The sequence below is a fragment of the Epargyreus clarus genome, unplaced genomic scaffold (assembly GCF_041222505.1).
Source record: "Epargyreus clarus isolate Ecla_fem2 unplaced genomic scaffold, WU_Ecla_fem_2.2 ptg000019l, whole genome shotgun sequence".
Classification (NCBI taxonomy): Eukaryota; Metazoa; Arthropoda; class Insecta; order Lepidoptera; family Hesperiidae; genus Epargyreus; species Epargyreus clarus.
In genome coordinates, this window is record NW_027332227.1 from 11,916,378 (window position 1) to 11,937,891 (window position 21,514).

The 21,514-nt window shown below is 33.8% G+C and overlaps 2 protein-coding genes across 5 annotated transcripts; both read right to left on the reverse strand.

The window, feature by feature from the left end:
* Positions 1-1,407: 1,407 nt before the first annotated feature.
* On the reverse strand, positions 1,408-4,674 carry LOC140750245 (uncharacterized). Of its 4 annotated transcripts, XR_012103184.1 has the most exons (5): positions 4,580-4,662; positions 3,900-4,093; positions 2,710-2,884; positions 2,163-2,438; positions 1,408-1,629 (listed from the first exon to the last, which is right to left on the reverse strand). XR_012103184.1 is itself a non-coding variant. In XM_073083680.1 (4 exons), exons 1-4 carry the CDS (start codon positions 4,606-4,608, stop codon positions 1,483-1,485), a joined length of 627 nt encoding a protein of 208 aa, XP_072939781.1. In that variant the 5' UTR covers positions 4,609-4,674; the 3' UTR covers positions 1,413-1,482. The 4 variants fall into 4 exon arrangements, 1 of the variants encoding a protein (XP_072939781.1); XM_073083680.1 differs by lacking the exon at positions 3,900-4,093 and having other exon boundaries at positions 1,413-1,629; positions 4,580-4,674; XR_012103183.1 differs by lacking the exons at positions 3,900-4,093; positions 4,580-4,662 and adding an exon at positions 3,012-3,832 and having other exon boundaries at positions 1,414-1,629.
* A 2,235-nt stretch (positions 4,675-6,909) lies between these two features.
* LOC140750239 (uncharacterized) lies at positions 6,910-16,337 on the reverse strand. The gene is made up of 8 exons (XM_073083673.1): positions 16,183-16,337; positions 11,539-11,740; positions 11,180-11,298; positions 9,798-9,997; positions 9,165-9,301; positions 8,235-8,409; positions 7,730-8,005; positions 6,910-7,168 (listed from the first exon to the last, which is right to left on the reverse strand). Exons 1-8 carry the CDS (start codon positions 16,241-16,243, stop codon positions 7,031-7,033), a joined length of 1,308 nt encoding a protein of 435 aa, XP_072939774.1. The 5' UTR covers positions 16,244-16,337; the 3' UTR covers positions 6,910-7,030.
* Positions 16,338-21,514: the final 5,177 nt, after the last annotated feature.

A 21,514-nucleotide genomic window follows, 5' to 3' on the forward strand; every position in this document is an offset into this window, starting at 1 on the left:
GATGATAATCAAAAAATCATACGTACTTAGGACTTTATACTATTTCATTGTGACGAAAGTTTGACGAAAAATATTAGGTCTCCTAATTTATCACGTTACTTTCTTTCCAGAGTTCAGAGGTTTGGATGGTATATATTGGAGGGCTGCTAGATCGCTTTTACGCCATTTGATGTTATAAATATATCACATATCCACTTTTAAGGAAGTACTCGTAAATTATATTTTCAAGCTGTAAATACTTAAATTATGTATTATACGATTAATTTTATTCCTTATTCAAGTATTATATCATTTATTTAAATTATTCTGTCGCGAGATTCAACGTTGGGCTAAAAGATTGCAACTCGTAAGGTAGGTAGGTACTTATAAAACGCGGACGGTCTATCGTAATATTTTCATATTCTCAGGGACGAAACTGGTTTGCAATCCTTCATGTTTGCATCGCCAAAACGTCAATGTATTCGCTAAAATGGTATTCCAATATTACTGACCTATTTTTTTAGTTTTTAAAGTGTGTAATATGGCGTAGCAAGAAACGCGTACTCGTTGTTCTAAAATAATAAAAATAGAAACTTATTTGTATGGGATCCAAGCCTACCTGCAGTTGACTACAGATGTCTAAGGATACTAAGAACTATAGTGGTCTAGTGATTGCGTTTTCTACTTGTACTTATATTATAAAAATAATTTTACTGGGAAGTAACGTAACATAGAAATATATATGTAGATACAAAAAATATAATAGTAATTATACTTTGTCTTAACTTTATAGATATCGACTGTGGCATATAAGCCACGCCAATGACAACCTTTTGCCACCGGCTTCGTAAGTAATGTAATACAAAGTTACAATTTGTGATTGTGTGATTTGTGAAAAACAATAGAATATATATAATATAATAATATTTAATTATTTCTATACAGAAAACAAAATACTAATTTTTATAAAGCTGACTTTAAAATTAGCAAATTTTAAAACAAACTTTCAACCCCTATTTAAACTATACTTAACTATTTAGTTAAAGTTATAAAACATTTTTCATCGTTTTAAGAAAATCAAGCCCTTAAGGGTTAAATATAAGTTAAAAGTTTGTCTAGAAATCCGCCAATTTAAATTAGTATTAAAATTTGGCGTTTTGGTTAGAAATAATGAAATATCTATTGCAATATTTTATTATAAAGGTTAGTGAGTGTGGTTTTATTTCATATTATAATACTTCGAATATATTATACGTTGAAATATGACATGACGAAATTGACGACTCCTCACCTTTTGTCACATAATGTCATATTTATTCGACCCCCTCTTAGCGTGTGACATAATATATGGATGATGATACCGATTATGATGTAATAAAATCACGGTTAATGAGTATTTTTTTATTCATTAATAAGTAAGTGGTTAATGACTTTTCTATTTAAATTATATATGAAAACAGGAAAACTACACCTTTATTCAATTTTATGTACTGCAATTGCAACTTAACATCCAAAAAAGCCTATGCACAATTTGGGAGCAATAGGAGGAGTGGGGAGGACCGGCACTGGAGAAGCAATTCCATTGTGTTTTAATGTACACTCTTCAAATAATCTTCCCAAGTTGTTGATAGACGTTTCGATGATATTAAGCTGTGGCAACAACTAAATGTATAGTGTAAGTGCCGTGGCACGCCCTACAACCCGAACGGCTTTACGAATTTTAACATTCCCATTCTTCTAAGTTAGTTATTTTTATACAGTCAGCTGTTTGGATCTAACATAATTACTTAGTTATTATGTGTGCATTAGAAGGGATCACTTGCTTTAACGATAAAGGAAAATATTATTCAGCATTTAAAATATTTATGATGTCTACCAAAATGCACTATGTCAGCATGGTGTGCTACGGCCTGAACACTTTGCTAAAAGAGGAGACTGGTGCCTTGCAGTGGAAAAGAAGATTTTATGATTTTTCTCATTAGACTATTAAATAATTATTGATAAATCGCCGAAGGTGGTAGAACGCTATGAGGTTCGACGCCGGAGACACCGCTATATCCAGTTCTTATCTAGGGTGTATTACAGAGGTCCATGGGTGGCTGTAGGTGGCTTGCAATAAAGTGGACTGCGCTAATTTGTTATTTCATTATATACAAGTTATAGAGAAGGAAAACGGTACTTACAGCATTGTTTTTTTGCGACTCATACATATCAAGAGTCGTCCGGGTTCGTCTAGTCACAGATTGGAGACAATCTTCGGTGTTTCTTTGAATTCCATAGTTCAGTTCAGTGCAAGTTTTTGTTTCATCAACTGTATTTTGGGAAAATTTGATGGAATTGGAGGCCACCGTGCCGACGTTATTTATATTGTTTTCGATTTCCTTGACTGTCTGATCATCGCAAGCAAGTACCTCAGCTTTTGAATTTTCCCTGGCAGTGTTTGTTTTTCCGACGAATGGCTAAAATTTCAAAGTTAAGTTATGCTTATATTCAGAATTAATATTTTACGGTTATAAGGATAGGTTTTATCTTGAACTAGCTTCGGTTATTGCTCTGTTTTTTTTTTTCATTATTTTTTCTTAGTATAATTTTTAGGACCATGTGTAAAAATGAGGGCAATATTTTGTTCCATAGGAATCTCTATTACATTTTCTGGGTTCAAAAAATATTTGTTGGTTACTTAGTTTTATTTTTTGTTATATGTATTGTTATAACAATAAGCATACGTACCAGTAATTTACTCACTTCACCAGTAACTTGCCTTGTATATTCATTTAGTCCATGAATTAATTTATCAATTAGCAATTTAGCTTCTGAGTTAAGTCGTTCCAATAATGATTTTATCATCCTTAATGTGTGAAGCGCTAACTCACGCACAGCATTTAGCAATTCCGCGATAACATCCCTTAAAACAATCATAATAATAAAATTATCATCTTATTATACCTAGTAATATGAAATATGTTAAAAGTAAAAAAAAATACTTGATTATAAATCATAATCATCGATCCAACGCCGATGACAATACTTACAATTAAATGGATGGAGCTTAAACGACCGAGAAAATAAAGAACTTTGAAAGAAAAATTTGTGATATTTTTATTCGCTGGTAAAATAGTGAAAATGATAAATAAATTTTCATACTTGCTTGAATGCAGCAGCAATTATTTCCATTACTTCGTAATAATAACGTTTGAAGGGTGTCGTAAGAAAGACATAGGTACTTATCCGAGACGTTTCAACTTGGTTTTTCTGGGTTGGTCGGGTTGATTATGATCTCCAGATGTCCATGGGCGGCGTAGGCCACGTACTATCTTGTTTGCTACTTCTATTTTATATAAAGAAAACCAAGCATAGCAACAATAAAATAATATTTTTAATAGTAGATATTGTTTATATAAATGTCGGAACAGAATGGCCGAATTAGTTGATTTTGTATGTAATCCTGAACCGACATCTTTGTTAATTCCTGTTTGTCAGGATAATTATGATATAGGTACAGGTAGGAATACAGACACAGATATTCCTATCACTAGCTTATGTCTCTTAACTCAATCACTGGTAATACTTTACATAGTCCCTAAATCACTATACTGAGAATACTCTAATTAATCGAACTACAACTAATTGGACACTATCAAAACGGAGACAGTTTTTCGGCGCGCGCGAGTAAGCTCCACTTGTCAGTTCACAAGTCGCTCGGTATGCGTTCGCCTCTTACAACCGCCGCACCGAGACTCTGTCGAAGCTCCACCAAGTGCTTTAGATGTAGCTAATGTTCTGAAGTACCCATTTGATGACGTCACAGGTGACCACTCCGACATGCATAAAATATTGTATTGAAATCTTTCTTTTATTGCATTTTATTTAGTACATTTATGTACTATTAGAAATAGACACAAAGTAGTAAATTAATTTACCTTAAGTTAGTGAGTAAGTCAATATTCTTTGGACTTGTCAATATTTCGGTTTGTGGATTTAATTCGTTAGATATTCGAAATTACGAGTTGGCTCTGAGCCGCTACATTGTGATTCACTGACAATTTTTCTTTTTCTATTCCACATTGAATCAATGCTTGGGCAGACTGAAGAGCTTCATCAGATGGCTCTTGGTCTGAAATTTCAATTATCGTTCAGTGTTCAGATAGTAAGATATCTTTTGAAATGTTTAAATTCGTTTTTAATACTAATAATGAACTATTTATTACGTTATACTGCTTATGGTTGCGACGGGCGTAACGGTTGGTCGTAACGGGCGCGAAGAGACCTACGTTCGGCGTTTTTAATTTATAAATAATAGCGGTAGAGTTCCGGGAATTGGGATTTTTTTATTACAGATTTCCTCTTCTTTCAGAGCCTACTTATTACATTACTCAACCCGTAATAGTTTTCGATTTATTTAAGAATTGAAGTTATTTTTATCACATCTTATTATGTTTATACAAAAACATTTGTTTTGTGCTGTAAAAATCTTGCTTCATTTTTACTTGCTTTATCTCTATTTTTCTAATTTTTGAATTTGTTTACTAGACTATAAAGACTAGTGGGAAGACGTTATTAATAAATGAATTAAACAAGTTAGAAAATGTTGTTTACTTACCGGCTGTCATATAACTTTGGATTGAACATAGTGCCAGAATACTTTATAATAATATATACATCTTTACCAACTTTCCTCTGGAGAGTTTCAACCAAGAATAACCAAGAATATCGATCCCAACGGAAAACAGTGAGTTTATATACTGAGTACCGACGAGTACTAATTATCCAGGATTTATTGGTATCAGCGTATGATATATGTGAAGTGAGAATATATTTTATTGAAAACAGGACACAATATTACAAAATGACGCGAATAAGAATAAGAATAGAGGGCGCCTAGATCATAAAAGGAACCAATTGTCCAAATTTCGTGTCTCTACATTTCATATGTTTGTGATGAGCTTCAGTCAGTGTCTGGCCGTTAGTAGGTAATTATACATACCTATGGTATTTTTCGAAATTATCATTGGTATATTACTCCGAAGTGCATACGGGGTATTAATATTGCTATTTTTACTTACGAAGTAAGACAGATCCAAAGCTTTTTAATTTTATTGTCAAGCAAGGGGCAGCTCTTAGGCTGTCTACTAGCCTGGTCCAGGCCGGTAGCCTTTAGGCGTCTTATAGCCTTAGGCAGATTATTATTCTGTCATTTTAATGTGTACCACTTACAATGTGTATGTATACAAAAATGTATACATTTTTAAGAAATAAGGAAAACTATTTTTAAATCTGCTTTTCTTCGGATTTTAAAAGTATAATGTATAAATATTTAGTTTTCCTACTTATTAAAATTAGTAGTTTGACCAAATTGGCCATTTTGATGAACTGGTAAAACTTCTTATTTTGGGAGAAGATTCGAACATGAGCCCCAGTCTATTTACTTAGGTACATTATTCACAGTAACCGAATGTTGTACTTAATATAGCAAGATAGTGTTAACGTTATCCTTAAATTATAAATAGATTTCATACATCCCGACGGGCTTCTCACAGGGTAACGTTCTCGGACCTTGAGTATTTCTTTGTTATTTATAGGTTGCTTGAGGTATCAACAACAACATTCTAGATAGTTATAAGCCGGTATTTCCAGAACAAAAAAACATTGCCAGCCGTCTGGCGCAGTCGGGTAATAATTAAAAAAAGAACAGATAACCGTATAAGATGGACGGCGCCAAACATGTATTGTTACATAAATGGATATGGGTGTGGATATTTTTTTATTTTTTGTAAATACCAATAAGGGGCCATCTATAAATAACGCTATACGGTCTATCACGAATTTCACAATATCTTCACCCGTTTCTTCCTTGTCATAGTAGTCACATCATCAACATCATCAACCCATCACTGTCCCACTGCTGGGCACGGGTCTCCTCTCATAATGAGAAGGATTTGGTCATAGTCCACCGTGCGTATTGGTAGACTTCACATACCTTTGAGATTTTTATTTATTTATAAATCTCGCAGGTATGTAGGTTTCCTCACGATGTTTTCCTTCACCGTTTAGCAAGTGATAATTAATGTCCAACACAACTTTGAAAAATCAGAGGTGCATGCCTGGGATTTGAACCTCGAACCCCTCGATCAAGAGGCCGAGTTTCTTAACCACTAGGCTATCACTGCCCTTGACGTAGTAGTCACATAATATGTGATAATTGTAGAATGTCAAATTTTGGGTAATTTTCCATTTAGAATTTCTTAAAAGAGTATCAGTAGTTTTAATAGTGTTGAAATTGCCTATAAGTAGTCTAGAAGGTGGTAGAACCCCTTGTGGTTCGACTCCGGCGGCACCACCGCCACACCTATTTCTACCTAATAACAACAGTGTTAGGCGCTGTTGTGTTCCGGTTTGAAGGGTGTGGTAAGGGAGACAGACTTTTCCGAGGCGTTCCAGCTTAGTCCTCAGGGGTAGCGGCGCATCTGTGGCCGACCTCAGGTAGGAATATCTAATCCTATCTGGGGTTGATTACAGATGTCCATGGGCGGCAGTAGCCACTTACCATCAGGTGGACTGCATGCTCGTCTGCTACTCTTATATTATAAAAAAAAGTAAGTATTTATATTCTTTTATAAGTAATTTTGTAGTAATCTCCATAAAAAAATGTATTTGGTTATAAAATTATAAAACAGTTTTTGGAAAATGAACCCCTAAATAGGAATGGGTTACATAGGAGTTGAAAGTTCATTTAGAAATCCGTAAATATAAAGTTCCTTACTGGAAATCCTTTTTTCATTATATGTTGAAATGTGACGTGACGAAATTGTTGAATCCTCGCCACACCTTGTTACACAATGTCACACTTCGTCGACCCCCTCCCCGCTCTTAGCGTGTGACCTAATAGATGGATGACCCCTAATAACGATTAAGGTGTAATAAAAATCACGGTTAATGAGTATTATTTTATTTATATAAATGTAAGATGTTAATGAGTATTTTATTATAAATATATGACAACAGGAAAATTACACCTTTATACTCGTACAACTTAATTTGATCCAATTGCAACTTAACATCCAAAAAAGCCTATGCACATTTTGGGGGCCCTTGGGAACACTGTTACTGGAGGAATATTTCCATTGTGTTTTTCTGGACACTGTGCAAGTGACGATCCCAAGTTGGTGAGTGATGCTTGGATAATCGCAAGCTGTGGAAACAAAGAAAAATTATAGTGTTTGAGTTTCTTATGTACTAAGTTTTTTATCTTTACATAAGCAGTGACAGCCTAAGAATTTGGAATTCGGGTGAATGTACAAAAGTATGTCTCATTCTTCTAAGTTATTTATTTGTAAGCAGCGTAGACGGCTACGGACTGAACTCTTGACGCTAAGAGAAGAGACCCAAGTTTAGAAGTAAAAAAGATGATGATGTTTCTAATTGAACTATTACTTAATTGCTGATAAATTGCGGCAGGAGATTGAACTCTATGTGGTTCTACTCTAGAGGCATCTCCGTCACACCTCTTTCGGCCTAATAACAGCAATGTTAAGCACTGTTCTGTTCCGATTTGATGGGACATACTTATCCGAGGCGATTCAACTTAGTCCTCAGGGGTAACAACGTACATGAGCCCGACCTTAGATAGTACTAATATTATCTGGGGTGGATCAAATACGTCCAATGGTGGCTGTAGCCACTTACAATCAGTTCGTAGGCGTTCGTTTGCTATTTTAATATATTAATTATAGAGAAGGAAAACACTACTTACAGCATTATTCCTTTGCGTCTCATACATATTAAGAGCTCTTCGGATATCTCTGGTCACAGAGTGGAGACATGCTTCGGTGTTCTCTTGAATTCCAAAGTTCAGTTCAGTGCAATTCTTTGTATCAACAGCTGTATTGTGGGTAAACTTGATGGCATCGGAGGCCACCGTGCCGAGATTATTTATCTTGTTTTCAATTTCCTTGACTATCCGATCAGCACAAGCACGTGCCTCATCTCCTGATTTTTGTCTGGCAGCGTTTGCTTCTCCCACGAAGGGCTGCAATTTCAATGTTAAGTTATGATTACGTTTACACGGTTACTGAGATAGGCTATAAGTTTAACTAGTTATGGTTGTTGCTCTGGTTTCGTTGAAAACTGCATGTTATTTTTTTTGGAAAATAATATATTTCTTAAGATTCTCTTAATTTGCCCAAACAAAAATTTTATTTTTTAGTTACTAAGTTTAAATTTTTTTTGTGTGTTGTTGCAAAAATAGGTATACATACCAGTAATTTACTCACTCCACTAGTAATGACCCTTGTGCCTTCATTTACCCCATGCATTAAGCCATCAATTAGCAAGGTAGACTGTGTCTTAAGTCCTTCCAATAATGATTTTATCGTCTTTAATATCTGGAGCGCTAAATCACGAATATTATTAAGCAATTCCGCGATGACATCCCTTAAAACAATAATAGTAAACAATTTGTATTTTATACCTAGTAATATGCGATATATTGAAAGTTTAAGTTTAGGTAAAGTTTCATGATTTTATTACAGCGATAGTGATATTTTTTATGGTCGTTTTTATATATTTGTTCTTCATTTTTGTGTATATATACAATTTGTAAATAAGTTTTTATTAGTATATAGCTTAATTTATTTTAGCTCAATTAATGATTAATTTAATGTTGTATTTGTACGTATATTATAAATATATTTTAATGATTTGATCGAAAATCATAATCATCGATCGAACACTGTCCTATTAGATGTAGCTTAAATGACTAAAGTGAGCATGAAAAAAACACAGATACCTTTTTGCTTCAAAGTTCTCAATGAACTTTGAAGCAAAAAGGTATCTGTGTTTTTATCTTCGGTTAAAAGTAGCGGATGGTATGAATCCATTTTCATATCCGAATAATACATGATTGCACAATTACACTTATTTCTACGTAATAACAGTATTTTAGGATAACTGTTTTTAGGTTTTGTGACCGATTTCAAATGAGACTCTTAAACTTCTTTGGAGTGATCGCGGATGTTCATGGGTGGCATTGGCCACTTATTATCAGGTAGTATATAAAAAATCAAGCATAGCAATCATAAAATATTCATATTATTTATATACAAATATTGTACTAAAATGTCATGTTTTTTTATTTCAGCACGTTTACGTACTATTAGTAATAAACACGTAGCAGTAAGTTAATTTACCTTAAGTTAGTGAGTAAATCAATTTTCTTTGGACTTGTTAATATTTGGGCTTGTGGATTAAATTTGTTAGATAGTCCAGTCGTTTCCAGTCCACTCGTTTCATCTTTAAATTCATTTACAATATTTAGATGCTCTACCTGAAAAACGAATATTGGTTATATGTTACTTTTTAAGGAAAGCATTTTACGAGAATATCGGATATATATATTTCATGCTCATTAAACTTTAGTTGTAACCAGACTTAGGTTAAATTGTGCATAATAAAATTTAGTATTTTAAAACTATGTTAAGTTAACAAGTTCATCACATTAAGGCCCTAAATGTCCGGTAAGCTGAACGCGGGCAGACGCAACTACAATGTTCTGCATAAGACGCCGTTCGAGGTTATCAACAAATATATATTTTTATATTTTATTAATTACGCCAATGAAGTATAACATCTTACATGCGTACAGACATGCTTTTTTATAAGATTGGCGTAGGAATAGAGCATGCCGTCTGTGAACATCTGTAACCAACTCGACGCAAAATATGTTTGTCGTGGTGGTACCTTTTCGATGGAACTAAGGTGCTTCTAACGCTTATCAAAATTTGATGAATTGATAAATAAAAAACAAAGATAAAGTTACATACTCTAGTCAGGATGTTAGAAACATCGTATATCCAGTCGGGCCAAGTTCTTATTTTGTTAAACAGTTTCTTCCCAGGACTTTCCGTGCGGACGAGTTGGCTCTGAACCACTACATTATGATTCGCTGACAATTTTTCTTTTTCTACTCCACATTGAATCAATGCTTGGGCAGATTGAAGAGCTTGTGCAGATGGCTCTTGGTCTGAAATTTCAATGATTGCGTTATTGTATGCGAAGTTTTACCGTCTACGTGTGTAGGATCCGTCCTCATCTACCCATTGCTCTTCCACTCCTAGGCACGGGTCTAGCACGAGAGGGATTTAGGCCAAAGGCGAATCAGTATACTTCATGCACCCTTTCGAACTCTTTTTTCAGAACTCTCACGGGTGCAAGTTTCCTGCCGATGTTTTCCTTCGCTGTTTAAGCAAATGATTTATTTTAATACGCTATAATAATAATTTTAATAATTTTTGAATAATTAGAGGTTTTGAATTTGATCCTCGGACCCCACCGAGTTTCTAGCCACCAAATAATACTGCTTTTTATATTGTGTTGTGTTAATTTCGAGAAAAAATGACCGATGAAAACTTACTTAAATAAGTAGTAACCTAACATACCTACGTAACTGTTCCTTACGCATCTTGACTGATATCATAACTATTAATACATTGTTATTTGGATATAAGATTATAAACGAAATTTGAAGTAATATAATATCTATATATTATACTTCATTTTTATCTAAAGACTTTTGTCCTTAGATAAAAATGAAGTATAATACTAATAAATAATCACCCGAAACATTATTATTAACATTTGATCTATCAGATAGCCACAGAAGTTCTTTCATAACTATTCTTTGTAGCAGCCTTGCTTAAACTGCTTTTCTAATTTGAAGGATTTAATCTCGCAGACTCGTTTATCTGATTCCAATTTAATCCCTTATCAAAACAGCTGGACTCTAGAGGATAGAACTTCTTTTTATTTGCAACACATTAGAAATGTTTATGTTTTGTTTAAATTATGTAAAAGATGGTAGTTTTGCTATTTCTTAGTTTTTGTGAAAATCTATCATTATTTTATTTTAATTATATTATTTCTTCCTTTGTATCTACTCTTAAAGCTCCAAACGAGGATTCCCTATATCGCAGATGCAATGGAACCACACAAAGACGAATACGCAAACACCCAGACCCAGAAAAGATATCCGAATTCATCATTCAGATATCTGAACGGCCAGGCCGTATCTTAACCATTCCTTTCCGAGTCAGACGGGCATGGTGACCGCTTCGCCACGCGGGTCTTCATTTTACTCTCCCTATGAAGAGAACGATAGTTATAAATCGTTTATTCTTAGATTGTATGACTTAAATTATATACTCGCCAATAAAGTTGCCGATAAATGCGATGCCAAAAGATTGGTTGTTGTAACCGAATGTATGGATGGGAACTTGATTCCACCCTCTACCTTGATATATTTTTCCATTGCTTCCTATTAAAAATCTGAAAATACCAAATTATTTCAATACAGACTTCAGTATTTGATGACTTCATTGGATATTTTAATTAAATTGAATTGGAACATAAAAACGGCGCAAAGTTTCTCGATTCTATTTTGTAGACACTTTGCCAATTATTTTGGTTTATAACAGATATATGGATGTATGGTTATAGGTTTCCATTAGCGGCAGTGACTCACTTTCAGGTGGCACATGGCGAATAAAATATAGTTTCAAATCTTACGAGGGTCCAATATCCCATAAGAAGGCTTGCTCCATGTGAATTTTCTGAATGTCCCTAACAATTTCTGCGCAGCTTTGGTCGTTCGAGCAACTCTGAGTAACGGTGTGTTGCACGACCACCAGATCAAGAGGTACGTTCAGGTATTGCACATGTTGTGGTGGGAGACCATCCCACCCTTTCCTACTTATGATTTCTGGACATTCTGAAAAGAAATAGAAATGAAGTTTATTTAAGTCTAGTAAGTAAGTAAGTCGAAAATCACACCGATCCATAAAAAAGGCGATCAAACTGACTGCAACAACTTTCGTCCTATAGCTCTCTTGTCAAGCTTCTCAAAAATTTTTGAAACAGTAATGACTACCCGGCTTTATTCCTTCTGTGAAAAATATAATATACTAGATGAGAGTCAAAACGGCCTCCGGAAAAATCGCTCGACTACACTGGCAGTATTTAAATATAGGTATACAACAAATTTTGCAATTATTAAACCAAAAAAAGTACGCCGTAGGTATTTTATTAGATATGAGTAAAGCATACGACCGGGTTAATTATGATATCCTCCTAAAGAAATTGCACGGAATAGGCATACGAGGAACAGCATGCAATTGGTTTTCTTCATATTTAAATAACCGTACCCAATACACCGAAATAGAACATTACGACATGCAAACTGGTATCATAACAAAAGAAAAATCAAAATTTATAGAACTTAAAAAATTAATACCACAGGGATCCGTGCTGGGATGTATATTATTCCTAATATATATCAACGATTTGCCCAAATGCGTTAACACCACAAGTATTCTATTTGCTGACGATATTTCATTAGTATTCCCTTGCTCTGATGATTCGCTACTGAATCAAAAGTTAAACACCCTGTTGGATAACGTGAATTCCTGGCTAAGCGACCATAATTTAAAAATAAATATAAACAAAACAAAAATATTACAGTTTAGACCTCACCAGAAATGCCCCTTGAATGTTAATTATCAAATTCATAACACACATATAGAATGTGTAGATAGCGTTAAATTATTAGGCCTACACATCGACACACATATCAACTGGAAAAATCATATCCAATACATATCAACAAAATTATCAAGATTTATATACGCTTTGTATGAGTTAAAAAAGGTTACGGACTTAAAAACAGCTAAGTCCGCTTATTACGGATATGCGCACGCGTGGCTCCAATACGGCATAATAGTACAGGATCCCTAGTATAGTTTTCATCATTTATTAATAACAAGCTGATTTTTCGTGAGTAGCTTCGTTTCGACAAGACGCCCAACATTTTTCCTTACAGCAATGTTGGTAAATGGTAGCTTGATGGGGCAGCAAGGATAAAATATGTTGACCGGACGAATTCTAAAAATTTATTACTAACCAAATTTTTCTTTGTTAATTATCAAGATAATTATTTAAATAACGTGAAAAAATATTTGTCCTACAAAATATAAGGTTTTTATTAAGGCGTCCCCCTTCTCCAACATGTATCATAAACAAGGCCATGAAAAATAATTACTAACCAGCTGATTTTTTTTTTATTGGCTGTCTACCATTTACATAGTCTACCATGCACATTGTCCTACAAATTGCATGGTATGTCATCTCGGACCTACACTTAAAAGTTGTAGTACTAATACTTAATGTAAAAATAATTAGTATCAAGCTGAGTGTTCCAGAACAGCTTCGTTTCAATGAGACGCCCAACAAATTCTCGTACGAAAGTTCTCGATTGTGGTTTATAACTAAAATAATAGGGATGAAATATGTTGATTTGACGAATCAAAAAAAAAAATTACTAACCGAATTTTTTTTTATTAATTATCGAGACAATTATCTAAATAACGTGAAAAAATATTTGTCCTACAAAATATAAGGTTTTTTTTAAGGCGTCCACCCTCTCCAACATGTATCATAAACAAGGTCATGAAAAATAATTACTAACCAGCTGATTTTTTTTTTATTAGCTGTCTAACATTTACACAGCTTACTACCCACATTGTCCTACAAATTGCGAAGTACGTTATTCCAGTCCGCCAGTTTTATAGTTTATTTATATTATATTATAGTTAAATTACAAATCTTGTAGGATTAATAAAAGTTACCCTTTTTTTTTGTAGGACATTGTTTTATTTAGATAAAAATTATATTATCCTATCACGTGATACCTTTGTCCTACAGTTACTAATAAAAAAAATAATCCTGCGGAATTAACATCTTTTCAGCGTAGGTCCGAGATGACATACCATGCAATTTGTAGGACAATGTGCATGGTAGACTATGTAAATGGTAGACAGCCAATAAAAAAAAAATCAGCTGGTTAGTAATTATTTTTCATGACCTTGTTTATGATACATGTTGGAGAGGGGGGACGCCTTAATAAAAACCTTATATTTTGTAGGACAAATATTTTTTCACGTTATTTAAATAATTATCTTGATAATTAACAAAGAAAAATTTAGTTAGTAATAAATTTTTAGAATTCGTCCGGTCAACATATTTTATCCTTGCTGCCCCATCAAGCTACCATTTACCAACATTGCTGTAAGGAAAAATGTTGGGCGTCTTGTCGAAACGAAGCTACTCACGAAAAATCAGCTTGTTATTAATAAATGATGAAAACTATACTAGGGATCCTGTACCATAATACTCTGGGGAAATAGCACAGACACTAACAAATTATTCACCTTACAAAAGAAATGCGTACGGATATTAGCCAACATTAAACAATCGGAAAGCTGTAGAAAATATTTCACAGATCTCAATATATTAACTTTAACGTCCATGTACATTATAGAAATATGCAACTTTGTAAAAAAACATAATAATCTATTTGTCTGCTCCAATGAAACAAAAAAATATAGTTCACGAAATCCGAACAAACTCGCAATACCACAATCTAGACTAGCAATGTATGGCTCCGGACCCTATTCTATGTGCGTCAAAATATATAATAAAATTCCGAAAGAAATCCAAGATGAAGACTCGATTACATTTAAAAACAAACTAAGGAAACTATTAATAAGTAAATGCTACTATTCACTACAAGAATTTTTTGAATGACTATACCTACAATCTACATCAATTAAAATCTCACCTTTAACCTAAATAATGATAATGTTGACATTCCTGTACTTAATTAAATACAATTTACATACATTAATATTAATTTTATATAATTGATTAATTTGACTTTGTATAAATATTGACATTATGTTGATATGAACTTATTAAAATGTAATAATAATGTATTTTCCATTTTATATAAACAATGACGATTCTAAGTTAAGATAAATATAAGCTAATGTGAATGTAGCAGGGTACATGCATGTTCGAATATCTTACTTGTAATAAAAATTTAAACACAATATATGAATTAGGTAGGTACCGATCAGTAACACTCATCATCAACCCATTACAGGACCTAGGTTAAATGTTAAGTTAGAAAATGCTATACAAAGAGTACAAAATGCCTGTATTCGCTTTTGTTTTGATGTCCCTAGGCGAAAATTTATAACACCATACTTAAATAGCAAAGGCATACTTAATATGAGTGCGAGGAGGAGCCTACACTATGCTTGTACAGTGCATCGAGTGATTTGGAATAAGAAGCCTGAATACCTATTTGAGAAACTGCACTGGGTCGACGACTATACCCACCGGAGCCTTCGCTCAAATTCTCAAGGTCTCCTAAAAATTCCAGCTCATAAATCGGCCAGATACAGGCGTTGCTTCAAATTTGAAGCAGCAAAAATTTGGAATGACTTACTTCCCCCTTTGAGGAGAAAAATGAGAACGGAATGCTTCAAACACAAATATAAATCTGCTTTGTTAAAAAGACAACTTGCTGGTGAAAATTTGAAACCTGCCTGCATGCAATATCTACCAATAAAGGAATTCTTTAATGCTAATTAAACACATTAATTAACCTCCAAATACGTACATACACACTCACACACACACACACATACACACACACACACACACTCACATACACGCTTGGATTTTAAAACCCAGGAGATGGAGATGCCCCACGGCTGACTGTCTTCTTATCCCACCTAACACCACAGGGATTATAGGAGCGGCTGAAAAACAACGCTACTCGAATCCCTGATTCTGAGACAGCAATGCTGAGCCGAATTCCTTTTGTCATATTAATATTACTGTAAAACTATACATTTATTCTTTGTGTAAACTGTGTTATTATGGCAATAAACGTTTATTATTATTATTATTACAGTCCCACTTCTGGGCACGGGTCTCCTCTCAGGATGAGAAGGATTAGGCCATTGTCCAAGTGACAATTGGTAGACTTCACATACCTTTGAAAAGGTTTTTTTTTAAGATTTCTCGGTCATACAAGTTTCCACACTATGTTTTCCTTCACCGTTTAAGTAAGTCAATTAATTGCTAATTTCTAACATAACTTTGAAGAATCAGAGATGCTTGCCTGAGTTTTTAAGCGTGGACCCCTCGATCAGGAGGCCGAGTTTCTTAACTACTAGGCTATCACTGTTTTTTTTTAAAACCAATAACACTAAAATCAAAGAAAACTAAAGACAAGCAAGAAGAGATTTGAATAATTAAACGCTAAACGCTTAAACGCTAGGTAGTTATAAAATCTAATTTACTTACCGGCTGTCACATAACTTTGGATTGAACACAGTGTCAAAATAAGGTATATTAATAAAGACATATTTTCCAACTATACTCCGGAAAGATTCATCCAAGAATACGATGCAAACGTAACAATGAGCTTATATACCGACATTATGTGCTATTGTTATCAGTCCCATATTTCAAAGTTTTCAAAGACTAACTAGTACTTAATAATCGTAACGTTTTGTTATCGAAGTGCGTTATCAAAATTGTTTATGTTAACACAATGAGTAATATTTTTATATTCAACACTTAGGAACGTCATTTTTATAAAAAAATTAAGTAAGTAGTCTTAATATATAGACGAACTGAATTCTGTGATGGCATACACCAAATTTCAAAGGTTAGAATATGACGAAGGTGGAAGAATCCTTTGTGGTTCGACACCGTAATAAAATTTAAAGGACACATAAGTAATAACAGTAGAGTTAAGCGTTGCTGTGCTCTAGTTTGAAGGGAGACATACTTTCAAAACATTCCAACTTAGTCCTTAGGAGAAACAATGGATCTGTGATCTACCTCAAGTAGAAATCTTATCTGGTCTGGGGTTGATTACAGATGTCTATGGTCGGCAGTAGTCACTTACCATCAGGTGGACTGCATGCTCTTTTGCTACATCAACGTTGTAAGAAAACAGCAAAACAGGATTAACCCGCTTTTTTCTCTTATATTTATAATAAAGGAGTAGCAGCGAGCATGCAGTCCACCTGATGGTAAGTGGCTACTGCTGCTCATGGCCAACGGTAATTAACCCCAGATAGGATTAGTTATTCCTACACAGCTGCGCCGCTACCCTTGAGGACTAAGCTGCAACTCCTCGGAAAAGTATGTCTCCTTTACAACACCCTTCAAACCAGAACACAGCAGCGTTTAACGCTGCTGTTATGAGCCAGAAATAGGTGTGGTGGAGGTGCCGCCAGAGTCAAACCAAAGGGGTCCACCACCTTCAAATTGACCGATTCAAGATTCTTATTAATGATCATAAGGACCAAAAAATCTCCATTTTTTTAGTTTTTTCTCGAAATGAAGTAAGAAATTATTGACTAGAATATTTGTGTATCCTTTTACGTTACTTTTCCATCACAAGTAGTTTAAAACGTTGAAAGCTTCCAAACTTAGTCTGACGACATTGATGGTTTATGACTCAACTTGCCACATCCGAATTTGGGATATTTCGCCATAAGTTGTTAAAGAATAATTAATTTGGGGTCATTTTCAGACTCAAAGATTAATTGACTACAATAACCACTTGACCTACCAGTATGTACCTGCCTAGTATGTACAGTTTAATTAAAAATCAGAATCCCGACTGCACTTAAAAAGCTGAAGTAGAATTTCCAAAAACGGTGAAATAGGCATTTCATTATTTTTATCCAGAGAGCCAAATACAAAGTTTCATAGTAGGTATCTGCTTCAAAATCAAAAGATGTTCAAAAAATATTATTATTATATTTTATCCTCGTAGTGCTCATTAAGGCTATAAAAAGAACCTATGAGTAAAATTCCAGCACTCTTAAGATAAGCGGTGTCTCTTTGCCTTGATCTCTGGCACAGCAACACTACTCATTTAGTCAGACAGTCATCTCGATGAATCATATAATATGTATATGTATATACATATAATGTTGTGTTGTAAGCTCCTTTTGATTTCCTTTATTTTGATACCCTACTCGATAGGATTGGTTATTTTCTTTAAATGTGTTACTATGTAGCGAAAAAAATATCCTCCATTTCTGCTCTATAAAATATATAAGTTCATCAATTCCAAGTTTCAGCCATTATCTTACCTCGTTAGGTGTAAAATTTAATTATTTTTATCCAGCAAGCGAGATACGGAATTTCATAATGTTTGCTTCAAAATTGACGGTTGTTCAAAATAACTTTCAACCCCTATTTTACGCTTTACGGAGTTGGTTTTTTGGAAGGGGATAAATAGGTGTGTTTAATTTCCTTTCATTTGATATCCTACTCGATAGGTTCAGTTGACTATTTTTTTTAAATGTGCCATTTTGATTTTTTTTCTAACACCTATTTAAGGACACTCGGGTCATTGAGACAAATATTACCTTAACCTTAACCTTAACTTAACACCTTAACTGTCGAAATTCATCCAGCCGTTTGTTAGATCAGGTGGAATAAAGAAAGTCAAACATACAAGATACGCGAGAAAAACATAACCCTTCCTTGGCAGTCGGGTAAAATATTATGGTCCAAGCAGACCTAGTCCTGCTATAAGAAAAGTTTTGTGTAGAAAACTATGAAATTACGCTTTAATAAAATTAATTTCACTAAAAAGTCATTGACTTTAAATATGTTCAAATGCAGAATAGTGATACAAAACCATTCAAAAAATATTTATGCGTTAATAAACATAGAGTGCATTGCTTTATTCGAAAAGTATATTTAGTAGAAGCCACCGAGAGTTCCATTTTTTATCTCTTGACTCAATCGTCAGACCGTTGCTTCCAAGCCAAGCTATTGAAGTCGTCAAAACGAATTGGATGAGTCCAAACTAGAGAGGCTTATAACTAGCTTCTACACAGTTTCATTAAGTAGGAAATAGATTCCTGGCTAAGTACTGAGATCACGTTTTATATTGCTCAAAATTACATTAAAAGAATCCATCTATAAATACTTACGTCGTACCTACATGCAGTTAAACCTGCATATTACTAGCTGACGTGGCAAACGTTGTGTTGCCATATAAATAAAAATATGTTACCCTTATCACTTAGGGGTATGAAAAATAGATAGTAGCCGATTGTCAGACTTACTGAATATGCATATAAAATTTGGTGAAAATCGGTAAAGCGGTTTCGGAGGAGTACGGTAACTAACATTGTGACACGTGAATTTTATTTATAAGATACTAGCTATTACGCGTTCATACACGTTCAGGAGTTTCTATCTATCCCCCGAAACTGTACTTTTTTTCGGGATAAAAAGAATCCTACGTCCCTTTCTGAATCCTTGACAACGTGTGTCCAAAATTTCGTGACAATTGGTTATGTAGTTAAGAAAAGAATATGTAGAAAACAAATAAGCAAAGTCACATTCGCATTATAATAGTAGTTATGATAGTAACAACACAGTATTTAAACTCGGACCTGTCCTTGAATTATATACCTACAGGGGCGCTGGGCGAGAATTCGCGCTAGGGCTGCGCGTCTACAGTTTTTTAATTACGGCTGACTTTCTTATAGATTCTTTATAGATACTTATACTGTGGTAACAATGAATTACCTATTCAAGCTGGAACCATCTGAGTAGTACATAATAAATATATAACATCTAATATACTTAATATGCATAGAGAAACGAAGGTCACACAAATATAGATTAAATATATTTTCATGTTACTAAAATATATAGGTAGATATTTATAGTACTTGTTTAATTATTAATTTTGTTATCCTTGTGAGACGCATTGAATAATATGAACAGTTTCATTAGTGATGGTAGACGATCCTTTTATTACACCATCAGTTGCGCAGGCTATGATTGTACTGAGCAGATCATTTGATGAGCTTCTTAATTCCATGTGCTACAAAAAAATATATTTTTTAAATCCAATTAAAAATTGTATACAGTGCAATTAAAAATACTTAAAATTAAAAGCCGTCGACTTTTTACATTTTTTACTGGTGCTGAAAAAGAGGGGTATTATAAGCTTAACGTCTGTAGGAGTGGGTACCAATTTCTGCGTTATTTTCTTGTTTTTATTTTTTTATGTGGCGTTTTAAATAATATACAATTTACTTCAATACTAAGCACTCTAAAATACAACAGAATAGAAAATTAAAATCCTTGTAGCATATTGTCCAGAACGCTGGCGCCGTACAGCGTTTTTTGGCGGAATAGCTGACAGCCCTCTGGTCAGTATATGCAAAAATAAGCCTGTGGTACATGTCATCAAGTTTAAGTTTCATATTAGCCGACCAAGGATTCAGTATCGCAGTTGTAAGTGTTACAAATTCGCAATCGAATACCTTTAAACGAGCAATTCTTATATAGGTACGTATGTAATCTGAATCTTAAAAACGATTTTGATGAAATTTAGCATGCTGGGGGTTTCGGGGACGATAAATCGATCCAGCTAGGCTGGTCATCCAGGTACTCTTTTATAATAAGAAATACAAAGCCTTTCGGCTGCAGCTCCAACTCTAATGTAGGTGTAGTACTGTAGCTGTAATTTTCATGGCACTAGAGAGGCACCCTTCAATTTTATTCGTTGTAAAAAAAATGTGTCCAGTTAGTTGAAGATCGTTAGTTATTTTCTAGCACCAAGTTTCGGTTGATAGAATTGCAAAGTTTTGGGAAAAATAATGGAGATATATATACTTAATCATATTTTCAGATTCAAATCTCATAACATTAGATCATTGTTGTTCCAAACATACGCCATTACCCAAGATTAATTCTAATGAATTGAGAAGTCAAACAAACTTACGTTTTGCAGAATACCTTCTTCTGTTGTATCCATTTCCTCAAAAATATTTTTTCTGACATTGTAGACACATTCTTCGACATCGTCATTAGTATTGTCTTTTTCCAAACAATGATTTAGTTTATCTTGTATTTTCTTCAAAAAATCAGTTTTATTCGGAACAGGTTCGTATTCTTGAGCCTCTAAACTGCTCAAAGAATTTAAGTTGTTGGATATACAATTAGTGACATCTAATAGAATATTCTTAATTATCTCGTCTATTTCCTGTTTTCGTTCCTAAAATATTTTTGTGATTAAATTAAGTGCTTCATTGAGCGACGTTTATGTTTTTTTTACAAAATTATAAGTAGCAACCCAATAATGCTGTCCCTCTTATGGTAAATGGTCACGGCCATCCTCGCCCATGGACATCTTTAATGAACTTCAAATATAATGACAGTCCTTTATGAAGTCAATCAGGTCGCTATATCTTAATACTAAGTTGAAATGCCTCGTGGTCTTTGACTTGTCACAGCAAACCAAAATACACTGCAGTTATAAGGCGAAGTATTTCAAGTTATTTAAAACGGGACAGCAATATTATTTTATTGTAGTCTTAGACTTTAGATTCTTAATTAATTTCATATTATGTTAGACTCGCGTTAATACACCAAACGGGTTTAACAAGATTTTAAACATCATTTTAAGCATTCGATATAATAATATATTCGTTAATCACTTGTAAACTGGGCATATTTACTTAAATTTAACTTAAGCAAATTATGATAATTACAGTTAGTAAGAACATCTGTTTAATTAATAAAATTCCGGTTGCTTCTTAATCCATATAAGCTCGTCAGCTTTTTTTTTTTGCAACCGGTG

Excerpts from the sequence above, each read along its gene's own strand:
- LOC140750245 (XM_073083680.1), bottom strand. The coding sequence starts at position 4,608 with ATGTTCAATCCAAAGTTATATGACAGCCG. Across the intron at positions 2,885-4,579 it reads CCAAAGTTATATGACAGCCG|GGATGTTATCGCGGAATTGC; the intron begins GTAAGTAAACAA and ends GATTGTTTTAAG. Across the intron at positions 2,439-2,709 it reads GTGAAGTGAGTAAATTACTG|CCATTCGTCGGAAAAACAAA; the intron begins GTACGTATGCTT and ends TTGAAATTTTAG.
- LOC140750239 (XM_073083673.1), bottom strand. The coding sequence starts at position 16,243 with ATGTCTTTATTAATATACCTTATTTTGACACTGTGTTCAATCCAAAGT. Across the intron at positions 9,302-9,797 it reads TTTCTAACATCCTGACTAGA|GTAGAGCATCTAAATATTGT; the intron begins GTATGTAACTTT and ends TTCGTTTTTCAG. Across the intron at positions 8,410-9,164 it reads GATTTACTCACTAACTTAAG|GGATGTCATCGCGGAATTGC; the intron begins GTAAATTAACTT and ends TATTGTTTTAAG.